Below are 15,464 nucleotides of genomic sequence, written 5' to 3'. Positions count from 1 at the left end.
CGGGGTAAACGCTCTGTTAATTTCTTTCTCCCACTTCGGCACATCTCCCTGAAATTGCACGTCTGCTCTGTAACCCCTCCCAGTGTGTGTTCTGTTCATGCATTTTAAACCTCTAGAATTCACTTGTTTTTTTGCTCGTAGTTTCAACCTTCTCTTTCATTTCTTAAAATGCACGAGGCGCACTTGTTTTCTATCCCGACAGTGTCAGAGTGGGAAGCCCCTGTGGGCCGTTTCTGCCGACTGTCATTCATGGTGCTTTGTTTCTGTGAGCATTTTGGTGATTTTTAACTGTGAACTGCTCATTTTTTCTTGGAAGTTTGGGAGGTTTCTTGAGTCCTGGGTTTCCTCAAGAACTTGTTGCTTCCAGGTGCTGCCCGCATGGGAATAACTTTGCATTATTGGCTGGAGGGGTTTTTTTTTTTGGAGACAGACCGTGCTATGTCGGCTCACTGCAGCCTCCGCCTCCTGGGTTGAAGCGAGTCTCCTGCCTCAGCCTCCTGAGTAGCTGGGATTACAGGCATGTGCCACCACACTCAGCTAATTTTTTCGATTTTTTTTTTTTAATAGTAGAGATTAACTTTTGCCATGTTGACCAGGCTGGTCTCGAACTCCTCAGCTCAGGCAGCCTGCCCCCCTCGCCTCCCAAAGCGCCAGGATTGCAGGCATGAGCCACTGCGCCTGGCCGGTTTGAGAGTTTTCGCATCATCCTGGTGACGTGAGTTTGGTTTGCAAACCTGCAGGAGAGTCGGCTGTAGCCGTCAGTTCTCAGGGGAGAACTCCCCCTTGTCCGGCTCCTGCGAGCAGCTCGGGATCTCCTGCCCCAGGACACAGAGGTCATGTTCTGAATCACAGGGAAGGGGTGTGCCCTTCGGGTAAAGCTGTGCTGAAGGAACACTCAGTTGGCACCTACTGCGGGGAGCCTGCTCTGCCCCAGGTCACGGAGGCGGCCTCTGTTCCTCCTAGATAGGGATCAGAGAAAAACAACTGAGTCTCACCTTAGCTGAGGGTCCTGTAGGGACAGCAGGGTGGGGACAGTTGGGGCGCTGTCTGTGGGACCCTTGTGACCTGGGGTGAGGGTCCTGTAGGGACAGCAGGGTGGGGACAGTTGGGGCGCCGTCTGTGGGACCCTTGTGACCTGGGGTGAGGGTCCTGTAGGGACAGCAGGGTGGGGACAGTTGGGGCGCTGTCTGTGGGACCCTTGTGACCCGGGGTGAGGGTCCTGTAGGGACAGCAGGGTGGGGACAGTTGGGGCGCTGTCTGTGGGACCCTTGTGACCCGGGGTGAGGGTCCTGTAGGGACAGCAGGGTGGACTGTTTTCTCTGTGAGGACACTGGAGCTCGGACCCAGTCCTGGATTCATCGAGGCAGTCAGGATTGTGGGTGCAAAGGCCCTGAGCTGTGGTCCATTGGTATGGGGACTTCCTCCCCGGACCCTCCTCCATGGCAGTTGGTCGAGGAGGACACAGCCCCGTCCCCTGAGTAGTTGATGGGGGAGGACGCAGCCTTGTTCTCTGGTTAGTTGATGGAGAAGGATGCAGCCCCGTCCCCTGGGTAGTTGATGGAGGAGAAGGACACAGCCCTGCTCCCTGGGTAGTTGATGGAGAAGGACACAGCCCATCCCCTGGGTAGTTGATGGAGGAGGACGCAGCCCGTCCCCTGGGTAGCTGATGGAGGAGAAGGACACAGCCCTGCTCCCTGGGTAGTTGATGGAGAAGGACACAGCCCTGCTCCCTGGGTAGTTGATGGGGGAGGACACAGCCCCGTCCCCTGGGTAGTTGATGGAGAAGGACACAGCCCCGTCCCCTGGGTAGTTGATGGAGAAGGACACAGCCCGTGCCCTGGGTAGTTGATGGAGGAGAAGGACACAGCCCTGCTCCCTGGGTAGTTGATGGAGAAGGACACAGCCCTGCTCCCTGGGTAGTTGATGGAGAAGGACACAGCCCTGCTCCCTGGGTAGTTGATGGGGGAGGACACAGCCCCGTCCCCTGGGTAGTTGATGGAGAAGGACACAGCCCCGTCCCCTGGGTAGTTGATGGAGAAGGACACAGCCCGTCCCCTGGGTAGTTGATGGAGAAGGACACAGCCCTGCTCCCTGGGTAGTTGATGGGGGAGGACACAGCCCCGTCCCCTGGGTAGTTGATGGGGGAGGACACAGCCCCGTCCCCTGGGTAGTTGATGGGGGAGGACACAGCCTCGTTCCCTGGTTAGTTGATGGAGAAGGACACAGCCCTGCTCCCTGGGTAGTTGATGGAGAAGGACACAGCCCGTGCCCTGGGTAGTTGATGGAGGAGAAGGACACAGCCCTGCTCCCTGGGTAGTTGATGGAGAAGGACACAGCCCTGCTCCCTGGGTAGTTGATGGGGGAGGACACAGCCCCGTCCCCTGGGTAGTTGATGGGGGAGGACACAGCCCCGTCCCCTGGGTAGTTGATGGGGGAGGACGCAGCCTCGTTCCCTGGTTAGTTGATGGAGAAGGATGCAGCCCCATCCCCTGGGTAGTTGATGGAGAAGGACACAGCCCTGCTCCCTGGGTAGTTGATGGAGAAGGACACAGCCCTGCTCCCTGGGTAGTTGATGGAGAAGGACACAGCCCCATCCCCTGAGTAGTTGATGGGGGAGGATGCAGCCTCGTTCCCTGGGTAGTTGATGCAGGAGGACACAGCCCCATCCCCTGGTAGTTGATGGAGGAGAAGGATACAGCATCGTCCCCTGGGTAGTTGGAGGAGGAGGAGGATGCAGCTGATGGAGGAGGACGCAGCCCCGTCCCTTCAGCAGTTGATGGTGGAGGAGGACACAGCACCGTCCCTTGGGCAGTTGATGGAGGAGGACGCAATACGGTTGCTGATGCCGTTAACCATTTCAGGCGGTGTTTTAGCATCACGGGATGAGATCAAATGTCCACCTCGCAGGTTGTGTAGAGATACAAGCAGGAGACTCTTGAGTGTTCTGGGGCCTGTGGATATACTGGGTGAGGGGAGTGCTAGTGCTGAGCGGGGCCAAGAGCCCGTGGGTGTGGGCTGTGCACTGGGTGAGGGGCTGAGGCGTGTCCGCAGCAGTACCTGGTGGTCGACCCCTTCGCCTGGCTGTGTGGCTGCCTGCCCTGCCTCTGCCTCTCAGAATGTGAGTCGCCTGGGCTGCAGGGACAGGGCTGCCTGTGGACGACGCCTGTGCCTCTCCACATCTGAGCTCTCAGGCGTCTGGGGTGCGCGGCTGCGCTTTTCCCTGGGGCCCTGCCAGGTGTGGTGGGGTCAGTGGTGTGGCCGCTGGGAATCGGGAGCGGGTCCCGGCTGGGCTCTCAGGCATCTGGGGCACGTACCTGCCCTTATCCCCAGGACCCTGCTCGGTGTGGTGGGGGCTCAGTGGCACACAGCAGCCACCTAGAGTGGGGTCCGTGGCAGCACTGTGTGGCTTCCTGGGTGGAGGTGGCCCTGCAGTGGAGTACGAGTGTGGTCCCCCACGGGGATTGCAGCTTGTCCTCTCCCGGCTGGGGTCAGATGGCCTCAGCACCGTCAGCCCTAGAGAGGCCCCTTGTGTTGTCTGGGTGGAGAAGGCGTTCGATGCTCCCAGGTTCTAACTGAGCGCTGTCTGTCGACTCTTCAGGTTCAGACGCGGAAAGAAGAGCCTCTGCCCCCGGCCACAAGCCAAAGCATTCCGACCTTCTACTTCCCCAGAGGACGCCCGCAGGACTCCGTCAACGTGGATGCCGTCATCAGCAAGATCGAGAGCACTTTCGCCCAGTTCCCCCACGAGAGGGCCACCATGGATGACATGGGTCTGGTGGCCAAGGTGCGTGTCACGCGTGTGACGTGGAGCAGCCGAGGTGGTACTGCGGGCATGTGAGGGTGAGGCCGAGCGGCCGAGGCAGGTGCATGTCCCACGAGCATGAATGAGGCGGAGCGGCCGAGGTCGGTGTGTGTCACACGAGCATGAATGAGGCGGAGCGGCCGAGGTCGGTGCGTGTCACACGAGCATGAATGAGGTGGAGCGGCCGAGGTCGGTGTGTGTCACACGAGCATGAATGAGGCGGAGCGGCCGAGGTCGGTGCGTGTCACACGAGCATGAATGAGGTGGAGCGGCCGAGGTCGGTGTGTGTCACACGAGCATGAATGAGGCCGAGCGGCCGAGGTCGCTGTGTGTCACACGAGCATGAATGAGGTGGAGCGGCCGAGGTCGGTGTGTGTCACACGAGCATGAATGAGGCGGAGCGGCCGAGGTCGGTGCGTGTCACACGAGGATGAATGAGGTGGAGCGGCCGAGGTCGGTGTGTGTCACACGAGCATGAATGAGGCGGAGCGGCCGAGGTCGGTGCGTGTCACACGAGGATGAATGAGGTGGAGCGGCCGAGGTCGGTGCATGTCACACGAGCATGAATGAGGTGGAGCGGCCGAGGTCGGTGTGTGTCACACGAGCATGAATGAGGCGGAGCGGCCGAGGTCGGTGCGTGTCACACGAGCATGAATGAGGTGGAGCGGCCGAGGTCGGTGTGTGTCACACGAGCATGAATGAGGCGGAGCGGCCGAGGTCGGTGCGTGTCACACGAGGATGAATGAGGTGGAGCGGCCGAGGTCGGTGCATGTCACACGAGCATGAATGAGGTGGAGCGGCCGAGGTCGGTGTGTGTCACACGAGCATGAATGAGGCGGAGCGGCCGAGGTCGGTGCGTGTCACACGAGGATGAATGAGGTGGAGCGGCCGAGGTCGGTGCATGTCACACGAGCATGAATGAGGTGGAGCGGCCGAGGTCGGTGCGTGTCACACGAGCATGAATGAGGCGGAGCGGCCGAGGTCGGTGCGTGTCACACGAGCATGAATGAGGCGGAGCGGCCGAGGTCGCTGTGTGTCACACGAGCATGAATGAGGCGGAGCGGCCGAGGTCGCTGTGTGTCACACGAGCATGAATGAGGTGGAGCGGCCGAGGTCGGTGCGTGTCACACGAGCATGAATGAAGTGGAGCGGCCGAGGTCGGTGTGTGTCACACGAGCGTGAATGAGGTGGAGCGGCCGAGGTCGCTGTGTGTCACACGAGCGTGAATGAGGCGGAGCGGCCGAGGTCGGTGTGTGTCACACGAGCGTGAATGAGGTGGAGCGGCCGAGGTCGCTGTGTGTCACACGAGCGTGAATGAGGCGGAGCGGCCGAGGTCGGTGTGTGTCACACGAGCGTGAATGAGGTGGAGCGGCCGAGGTCGCTGTGTGTCACACGAGCATGAATGAGGCGGAGCGGCCGAGGTCGGTGTGTGTCACACGAGCATGAATGAGGCGGAGCGGCCGAGGTCGGTGTGTGTCACACGAGCGTGAATGAGGTGGAGCGGCCGAGGTCGGTGCACGTCACACGAGCATGAATGAGGCAGAGCGGCCGAGGTCGGTGTGTGTCACACGAGCATGAATGAGGCCGAGCGGCCGAGGCGGGTGCACGTCACACGAGGATGAATGAGGCTGAGCAGCCGAGGTCGGTGCGTGTCACACATGTGCGGGAGTGGCCCAGGTTTCCTCTGAGGTTATAGTTGTGGTCTGAGGTTTGCTGTCTGGTTGCTGCCGTGTGAATTCTTAAGCATCTGAAACGCGAGTAGGAATTCCATTCTCATCCTGAGGCCGTGAAGAGCACAGGCCCGCCATGTGCCACCCTCCTCTCCTCTCCCCTCCTCTCCCCTCCAGGGCCAGTGGCACCGGCTCTTATGGCTCTCGGAGGCCGTTCGCACCCTCCTGGCTGTGTCCCTTTCTGCCCAAGGAGCCGCCATCCCAGGCTGGGCGGCCGTGGACCCCTGTCCCCCAGCAGTGGCCCCATGGGCCCATTTCTCGACTCACCCTGAGTGCTGCGGCGCTGCGTGCGTCATTCGCCACCTGCTTTCCTTCTCAGCTGCACGCTTTCCAGGCTGACCGCATGGACGCCCGGAGATCGAGCACGCTCGGTTTAGTGTCTGTGCGTTACCAAGGCAATGCCTACACCAGGGATGTGTGTCTGGACCCCTGGTGGGCGATTGTGTTTCCAGGGACCTGTGTCCTCGTCTCCAGCCTCCTACCCTCCAGGTGGAGTCACTGGGCAGCCGGTGCTCCCACTCCTCCAGGTCAGAGCCCCAGAGCCTTGGTGCACGGTACATGTGAGCCCCTCAGGGCATGACCCCTGCTCCCCAGCCCTCTCCAGCTCTGCAGCTGTGAAGGGGGTCCACAGGAGTGGGCAGGTTTCTGGTTTTTTTGCGTTTGCTTGTTTGTTTTGAGACAAAGTCTTGCTCTGTCACCCAGGCTGGAGTGCAGTGGCGCGATCTTGGCTCACTGCAACCTCCACCTTCCGGGTTCAAGTGATTCTCCTGCCGCAGCCTGCCAAGTAGCTGGGACTACAGGCATGCACCACCATGCCCGGCTAATTTTTATATTTTTAGTAGAGATGGGGTTTCACCACATTGGCCAGGCTGGTCTTGAACCCGTGACTTCAAGTGATCCACCCGCCTCGGCCTCCTAAAGTGCTGGGATTACAGGCGTGAGCCACTGCGCCTGGCCAGTTTTTGTTTTTTAACCTATTAATGCAGTCTATTGAATGAGTTGGTTTTTGGACGTTGAACCAACCTTGCATTCCTGGCATAAATTCCACATGGTTGCTGTGTCTTATCTTTTTTATATGTTGCTGGATTCCAATAATTTTTGCAACTGGATTCACAGAGAAGACACTGCTTGGTAGTTTTCTTGTGAGTCCTTTGTCTGATATTGGTTTTAGGGCAATACGGGTCTGAAAGAACACATTGGGAAGTGTCCCCCCCTTTTTCTATTAGGGATTGTCTTCTTAAAGTATTTTTAAAAGTTGTTTTGTAAATATGTAAAAACCTCCATGGTTACAAAGTGAGCACTAACAAACCAGACATTTAGATAAGTCCAGGTTCTGTCCCTGTCTGTGCTGTTTCTCCACCGAGGTAATAGTTTCCATAGCTTTGGTTTACCCTCTTATTGTTATTTTAGCTTTTAATATGAGCAACTACATACAAATATGTGTATGAGTATGAACATACATAGTTCTTGCATTTCTTAGAGAAAAATTAGTGTACTCTTTTACACTTGGGTATTTGTTTTTGCTAAGTCAGTCCGTATTTGTAGAGGTGTCCCTGTCTTGCACGGCAGTGTGGGGCCATGAAAGGACCAGATAAGTCAAGTGACAGCCATGGAAAACCATCTTCCAGGAAAAATTAGGATCCTTCTATAATCATTTTTGTTGAAATATTAGAAACTTGCTTACAGTTGGTTGCAAACATGTAGTGAAAGAACTAATGTTTACCTAGTATGCTGTAATTTAAAACACCAGAAACATTAAGAATTGTTTTATCTCTCAGTAAAAACTTGCCAAAAGTAGTTACAGCAGTGCCATCTCCTTGTCCTGTGTGGAGTGAGCCCCTGCTCCGTGACCCGGCACACTCACTCGACTTTACACGCCTTGCTCAGCTTCCGCGTTTTATCCTTGGTGCTCTTGAAGTTGTGGGGTATCTTTGAGAGTTCCTTCACTGGGAAGTCTCTTTGCTGGCATTCCGTCTGCTGGGACACCTTCATCCTTTTCAGTACAGCCTCCGTTGTATAGAGAACTCACCCTCGCCAAGTGCGCCCGGCTCCACCCACAGGGTCTCTGCGCGCCTCTGGCTGGGTCGGTCAGTCACCTCTTTTGCAGCTCACGTGCTGCGTCCCCTTCGGGTCCTACAAAGCCACTCGCTCAGCGCAGTGAGGTTCCTGCATGGGACCCACATACTCTCCTCGGTGCTTTCTGCCATGGCGCCCACCCTACCCCACCGCGGTGCTTCCCCGCCATGGTGCCCCCCCCCCACACTGTGCTTCCCTCTTCAGCGCCCCCCACTGTGCTTCCCTGCCTCGGCGCCCCCACTCCCCCCACTGTGCTTCCCCCACTCGGCGCCCCTACCCCCAACCCCCACAGTGTTTCCATGGTGCCTGGTTCTCACGTGCGTGCTTCATGTCGTTTTCCTTCCAGGACTCAGCTCTTGGTGTGACCTTGCTTCCATGCACAGCGGCGGTGGCCTTGGTGGCCGTCTAAAGTAGTAAGGCTTTAAGACTTGAAAGAACTTGGTCCGTTGGCTGCATGTCACGTTTGGCGGTAAAAACCAAGTTTTCTCATTGTCTTCGATGCCCCAGAGAAGCAGGGTGACCTGGGTGTGACCCAGTGGGGCAGGGGAGAGCTCTGAGACTGAAGTTGTCTTGCTTGCAGTGTCTGCACCGCTGGGAGTCCGAGGGACACCTCCACAGGCCCCACTGTCCGTGCACGCACCGACCCGGCCCTGCAGGCGAAGAGCATGGTGCTCGGGCACCCACGGTGACCGTGGGCAGAGGCCAGCAGGGTGTGCACTTTCGTGACTTAATGCACCTGCGCTGTGGCAGCAGAACCCTGTGAGCGTCCAGCACGTACGGGGGCCGCAGGCAAACTTCAGCTCCCCGAAAGGCTCCCGAGCCTGTCTCGGTGGCACCCAGCTCGCCGCCACGTGCAGGTGTCCTTCCACGTCTCCATCGTGTGCCTTTGGGACGGTTTTCTGTGAGCCGGGCCCCCGGCCCAGGGGACGAACGAGTAGGGGTGTCACTAGCATCATCAGGCTTCCCCACGTAAGGCCCGCGCCGTTTCGAATTCTCCCCGTCGCGTGAGTGAGTCACGGCCCACAGTGAGTTGTCAGGCGTGTGGACTTTGGCCGGCGGCTGCTTGAGAACTCACGTCTGCGGGGACTTTACTTGATGAGGGGGTTCCCCCGTGGATCTTAGCCATGGCTGTGCAGTGAGGTCCCTGTGTGCCTTCTCCTGTTTCGGTTGTTCCCGCCTGTGGTGTGAGTCACGGCTGGCGTCATACGTTATTTCCTCCCTCTCATCATCGTCACTCCTCTGTTTTCTCTGAAGCCCTTTGAGGAAGGATGATCAGCTCCTTCACCTCCACCAAACTCCACCCCTCAGCTGCCCCCACAGGAAAACACTTTTTTCTCTGTTAATTTCCTTCAAACGTTGTTGGCTAATTCAAGGTTTTCATTTATTGAGACTATTTTGATAATTTACGTTTTTTCTAAAACAATTTTTTGCATAACTTACAAATTTATTGCTCTAAAGCTTTTCTTTGTCTTGTACGATTTAAAAAATCTTTATCGTATCTGCATCATATAGACACTTTTTCTTGACAGAATCATCTGTTTCTGGTTCCTTTCTTGATCCGTCATACTACGGACTAACGTGTATCTCAGTAAGCAGCTGTCAGTGTCATCTTTTTTACATACACTTCCTTCTGTCATTTTTTTCTAGTTTGTTGAGTATTTTGTTTTGTCAGCTGTATTGTGATATAACTACACACACTAAGATTCACCAATTTTAAGTGTACAGTTTGATCCGTTTTGGTAAAGCACACACCTGGGTATCCACCCCCACAGGCAGGACCGGTCGTTTGTCGCCTGCCCCGGGTTTCCCCTGTGCTTCCTTTTGCAGCTCATCAGTCCCCCTCTTTTCTCCCTGGCCCAGGCCAGCCACAGATGTGCTTCCGGACACTGTAGTTTTGCCTCTTAGAATTTCACGTGAGGACTCGTGGAGTATTTTGTCTGTGGTTTCTGACTTCTTCCTGGCAGCATTTTTTTATTTTTAAGTTTATTTTGAATGGACAAGTAATATTTGTATATATAGGGTACAGCGAGATGTTTCTCTAGGTGTGTGTTGAGGATTGATTAAATCCTGTGGTGTGGATACTGTGGGGTTCGCCATGTGTCTGGCGGGGTGTGGTTACCGTGGGGCTCACTGTGTGTCTGGCCAGGGTGTGGATACTGTGGGGCTGGCTGTGCCCTGGCCAGGGTGTGGATACTGTGGAGCTTGCGTGTGGCTGGCCAGGGTGTGGATACTGTGGAGCTCGCGTGTGTCTGGCGGGGTGTGGTTACCGTGGGGCTCACTGTGTGTCTGGCCAGGGTGTGGATACTGTGGAGCTTGCGTGTGGCTGGCCAGGGTGTGGATACTGTGGAGCTCGCGTGTGGCTGGCCAGGGTGTGGATACTGTGGGGCTGGCTGTGCCCTGGCCAGGGTGTGGATACTGTGGAGCTTGCGTGTGGCTGGCCAGGGTGTGGATACTGTGGAGCTCGCGTGTGTCTGGCGGGGTGTGGTTACCGTGGGGCTCACTGTGTGTCTGGCCAGGGTGTGGATACTGTGGAGCTTGCGTGTGGCTGGCCAGGGTGTGGATACTGTGGAGCTCGCGTGTGGCTGGCCAGGGTGTGGATACTGTGGGGCTGGCTGTGCCCTGGCCAGGGTGTGGATACTGTGGGGCTGGCTGTGCCCTGGCCAGGGTGTGGATACTGTGGAGCTTGCGTGTGGCTGGCCAGGGTGTGGATACTGTGGAGCTCGCGTGTGTCTGGCGGGGTGTGGTTACCGTGGGGCTCACTGTGTGTCTGGCCAGGGTGTGGATACTGTGGGGCTGGCTGTGCCCTGGCCAAGGTGTGGATACTGTGGAGCTGGCTGTGCCCTGGCCAGTGTGTGGATACTGTGGGGCTGGCTGTGCCCTGGCCAGGGTGTGGATACTGTGGAGCTTGCGTGTGGCTGGCCAGGGTGTGGATACTGTGGAGCTCGCGTGTGTCTGGCGGGGTGTGGTTACCGTGGGGCTCACTGTGTGTCTGGCCAGGGTGTGGATACTGTGGGGCTGGCTGTGCCCTGGCCAGGGTGTGGATACTGTGGGGCTGGCTGTGCCCTGGCCAGGGTGTGGATACTGTGGGGCTGGCTGTGCCCTGGCCATATGGGCAGTTTGTTCTATCACTGAGTAGCTTCTGCTGCATGTGTGCTCCATGTCTCCCCTGTTCCGGGGTCGATAGACGTCTGGTTGTTTTGGGTTTTGCCTCTTGTGAGTGAAGCTGCTGTGTGTCTGTGGACTGATTTACGCAGACGTGCTTGTGTTTTCCTGAGGTGATCAGTACCGCAGAGCTGAGCTCTGCCTCATCTGGTGGCCACATGTTTAGTTTTGTAAGAAGATGTAAAACTGCTTCCAGGGCCCGGGCACGGTGGCTCACTCCACTAATCCCAGCACTTTGGGAGGCTGAGGCGGGTGAATCACCTGAGGTCAGGAGTTCGAGGCCAGCCTGGCCAACATGGTGAAACCCCATCTCTACTAAAAATACAAAAATTAGCCAGGTGTGGTGGCAGGCGCCTGTAATCCCAGCTACTCGGGAGGCTGAGACAGGAGAATCACTTGAACCCGGGAGGTGGAGGTTGCAGTGAGCCGAGATCACACCACTGCACTCCAGCCTGGGCAACTAAGCAAGACTCTGTCTCTAGGCAAAAAAACAAAAAAACCTGCTTCCGGGGTGGCCCTGAGTGACGCATTTCCAGGCAGCAGTGTTGGGGGACCCACTGCGGGCACGTGGCCTCACGCTTTGCCTTTAGCCGTTCTGCGTGTGTGCGTCTGCGTGTGTGCAGGCGTCCCGTCCTGGCTGTGCTCATTTCCCTCGTGTACGTGTTGTGACCACCTTACGTGTTTCTTTCTCATCAGTTTGTCTTTTTTTCATTTTGGGGCAGCTCTGTTGAGATATAACTGATGTGGGATACATGGCGCGTGTTGAAGGTGCAGTTCAATGAGCTTCGACGTCCCTACCCACCCATGAAACCATCCACACCACCAAGACGATAGGCGTCCCTGCATCCTTGCACTTGAGCCGGAACGTGCGCTGGACTTTGCTGCTTTCTGATGCGCCCCTGCCCTCATCCCACGCTACCTCAGGCCTCCTTTCTGTCAATATAGATTAGCCGGAATTTTCTAGAATTTTACGTAAACAGAATCAGACAGCAGGCACTTTTTTTATTATGGTAAAATTCACATAACAGAATTCACCATTGTAACCATTTGGAGCACAGAACTCGGAGACATTTGTTACATATACAGCGTGGCGTTCCGTGTGTGTGTGCAGAGGCCGGATCGCGTGGTGGCGTTCCGTGCGCGTGTGCGGAGGGCCGGATGGTATGGCGTTCCGTGTGCAGAGGGCCGGATCACGTGGCGTTCCGTGGGCGTGTGCAGTTCCACTTCCGGCTTTCTGAGGAACCTGCACGCTGTCTTCCCGAGTGGCTGCACCGTTGTTCGTTCCCACCATGTGAATTTTAGACTCGGCCCCTCCATTGCCAAGACAGCCTGCTGGGATCGCATCGGCATCCTGTTGACTCTAGATTAACTTGGAAGAATCTTGACCACATGGAGGCTTCCGTCTCCTGAACGCAGTCCTGCTCTCAGCGCAGTGCTGGAGAGCCGTGGAGAGCACGCCCCTTCCCGCCTCGGGCTCAATTCGTCCCTGACGCAGCGGCCCTGCCTGGCGTCCTTCATCACACTCAGGAGGCGCCTTCCCTTCTGGTTCCTTGTTTGCTGGGAGCTCTTGTTTTTATTTTGAGACGGGTTCTCACTCTGCCCCCCGGCTGCTGTGCAGTGGCATGATCTCAGCTCACTGCAGCCTCGACCACCTGGGCTCCAGTGATCCACCCACCTCAGCCCTCCCGAGTAGCCGTTGACTACTGGCACCCGCCATCACACCTGGCTGATTTTTTCTTTTTTTGTAGAGACAGAGTTCTGCTGTGTTAAACAGCCCAGGCTGGTCTGGAACTCCTGGGCCGGAAGGGTCCTCTGGCCCCAGCCTCTCAAAGTGCTGGGATGATGACAGGCATGAGCCACCACGCCAGGCCTGTTTTACTGTTTAAAATTATAAGTGTGCCTGGAAGTTTGCCCAGTATTCTGGACGTGTATTTCTGCATGTATTGAGGGGGGGCAGTGAGGTTTTCCTTTGGTCCTGTAAAAGGTGAATGGACCTGACTGACGTCTGAGTGTGAAGGCAGCCCCGGTCCCTGGGTGAGCCCCCGGTCCCTGGGTGAGCCCTCGGTCCCTGGGTGAGCCCTCGGTTCCTGGGTGAGCCCCCGGTCTTTGGGTGAGCCCCCGGTCTTTGGGTGAGCCCCCGGTCCCTGGGTGAGCCCTCGGTTCCTGGGTGAGCCCTCGGTTCCTGGGTGAGCCCTCGGTCCCTGGGTGAGCCCTCGGTTCCTGGGTGAGCCCCCGGTCTTTGGGTGAGCCCTCGGTCCCTGGGTGAGCCCTCGGTTCCTGGGTGAGCCCCCGGTCTTTGGGTGAGCCCCCGGTCTTTGGGTGAGCCCCGGTCTTTGGGTGAGCCCCAGTCTTTGGGTGAGCCCTGGTTCCTGGGTGAGCCCCGGTTCCTGGATGAGCCCCCGGTCTTTGGGTGAGCCCCGGTCTTTGGGTGAGCCCCGGTCTTTGGGTGAGCCCCGATCTTCGGGTGAGCCCCGGTTCCTGGGTGAGCCCCGGTTCCTGGGTGAGCCCCTGGTCTTTGGGTGAGCCCCGATCTTTGGGTGAGCCCCCGGTCCCTGGGTGAGCCCCGGTCTTTGGGTGAGCCCCGGTTCCTGGGTGAGCCCCCGGTCTTTGGGTGAGCCCCTGGTCTTTGGGTGAGCCCCGATCTTTGGGTGAGCCCCCGGTCCCTGGGTGAGCCCCGGTCTTTGGGTGAGCCCCGGTTCCTGGGTGAGCCCCCGGTCTTTGGGTGAGCCCCCGGCCTTTGGGTGAGCCCCCGGCCTTTGGGTGAGCCCCCGGTCTTTGGGTGAGCCCCCGGTCTTTGGGTGAGCCCCGATCTTTGGGTGAGCCCCCGGTCTTTGGGTGAGCCCCCGGTCTTTGGGTGAGCCCCAGTCTTTGGGTGAGCCCCCGGTCCCTGGGTGAGCCCCGGTCTTTCGGTGAGCCCCGGTCTTTGGGTGAGCCCCCAGCCCCCTGTCCCTGGGTGAGCCCCTGGTCTTTGGGTGAGCCCCGGTCCCTGGGTGAGCCCCGGTCCGTGGGTGAACCCCCAGTCCCTGGTCCACCACACGGTGTCACACTTCTATGTGTTGGGCCCACACTGCCAGGCCTTGCAGTGGTTGCGTCTGCGCTCGTGAAGGACAGGCCTGCAGTCTCCTTTTCTTGTGATAGCTTTGGTCTGGTTTAGCATCGGCGGGGGGATGCTGGCATCGGGGAGTAGCCTGGAAAATGTCCCTTAGAATTCACTTTTTGGAAAATGTCCCTTAGAATTCACTTTTTGGAAAATGTCCCTTAGAATTCACTTTTCTGGAGCCATTTGTTTAGAAAGGGTGTTATTTTTATTTGAATGTTTGGTGGAACTCATCAGTGAAGCCATTTGGGACAGACTTTTCTCTGTGGGAAGGTTTTTAACGACAGCGTGAATTGTTTCAATAGACACAGGCTGTCTGTATCTTTTTTTTCTTTTTTTTTTTGTGAGACAGAGTCTTGCTATGTCGCCCAGGCCGGAGTGCACTGGCGCCATCTCAGCTCACTGCAACCTCCACCTCCCGGGTTCAAGCAATTCTGCCTCAGCCTCCTGAGTAGCTGGGATTACAGGCATGCGCCACCACGCCCAGCTAATTTGTGTATTTTTAGGAGAGACGGGGTTTCACCATGTTGGCCATGCTGGTCTCAAACTCTTGACCTCAGGTGATCTGCCCGCCTGGGCGTCTCAAAGTGCTGGGATGACAGGCGTGAGCCACCGCGCCCGGCCACTGCCACCCACTTTTAAACCATCGGATCTCACAAGAACTCAGTATTACGAGAGCAGCAAGGGGGCCGTCCACCCTCATCACCCAGTCACCCCCCAGCAGAGCCCTGCTCCAACACTCAGGATCACCGTTCCCCATGAGACTTGGGTGGGGGCTTCGAGCCAGACGCCACCACTGGTTCATGACCCAGAAGACTCCTCCGGCTCCGCGATGTCATGTGCTCACGTAGCCCGGCAGCGTTTTCATATCTTCACGTTTCTGCAGATTGTCCTCGTGTCCTGTCACCTGCCGAGGATGTTGTGCTGAACTTGCCAGCCGTGCTTGTGTGTCCTCCTTTCTCCTCCCACACCCGTTGGTCGGTGTCGGCGTGCCCTGTGCGAGCGTAGATGCTCGGGACTCGTCCGCCTCGCGAGTCCCCCCGCAGCAGCACCATCACATGGGCCGTGGGGCCGGTGGTGTTTCCTGCTTAGGGAGCTACTTTGAGGTCAGCAGAGCCATCGTGGAATAGGAATCAGCAGTACACGGGCAGACGGTCCACACAGAGCAAGGTGTGTGAGCCCCATGTGCGTGTGCTGAGTGAGGGAAGCGAGGCCTAAAACTCTGCAGATGGCAGGGTCCCATTGCCATGTCCTGGAAAAGGTGAACCAGAGCCACAGGGAGGAGGCCTGGGGGCCGTCGCCGTAGCTGGGTGCGGAGGGGCGGAAGGGACTGTCAGGGCTGGCGGCCTCGCTCCCTGTCCCGGCTGTGCGGGCGGGCGTGCCGCTGCGTTCCCTGGCCCCATAAGGAGTCGGTCTTTCCGTGTGTCAATCATGAAAAGACTTTTAAAAGTCAAATCAGATTATCTGATGTTTTATTCCCTTTCCGATAAGGGTTTTGTAACATTGAGGTAAAACTGCTTATTTTTTTAAATGATGAGCTAATTCGTTTGGAGGTAATTTTCGGGTTTGGCGTGGTGGGCGGACTGTGTGCCCAGCA

At 57.4% G+C, this 15,464-nt stretch overlaps 1 protein-coding gene across 2 annotated transcripts in view; it reads left to right on the top strand.

Moving 5' to 3' along the window:
- LOC129475538 (serine/threonine-protein phosphatase 2A regulatory subunit B'' subunit beta) overlaps positions 1-15,464 on the top strand; it is a 50,708-nt gene that overhangs the window by 17,763 nt on the left and 17,481 nt on the right. For both annotated transcript variants that reach the window (XM_055267647.2, XM_055267648.2), the window contains exon 2: positions 3,599-3,784. In XM_055267647.2, coding sequence (XP_055123622.1) covers positions 3,599-3,784 — 186 coding nt within the window. The remainder of the gene's footprint in view (positions 1-3,598; positions 3,785-15,464) is intronic.

Source organism: Symphalangus syndactylus, chromosome X, assembly GCF_028878055.3.
Source record: "Symphalangus syndactylus isolate Jambi chromosome X, NHGRI_mSymSyn1-v2.1_pri, whole genome shotgun sequence".
NCBI classification, from domain to species: Eukaryota; Metazoa; Chordata; class Mammalia; order Primates; family Hylobatidae; genus Symphalangus; species Symphalangus syndactylus.
Note: the sequence above shows the minus strand (reverse complement) of the source record. Positions and strands in the feature narration are given on the sequence as shown.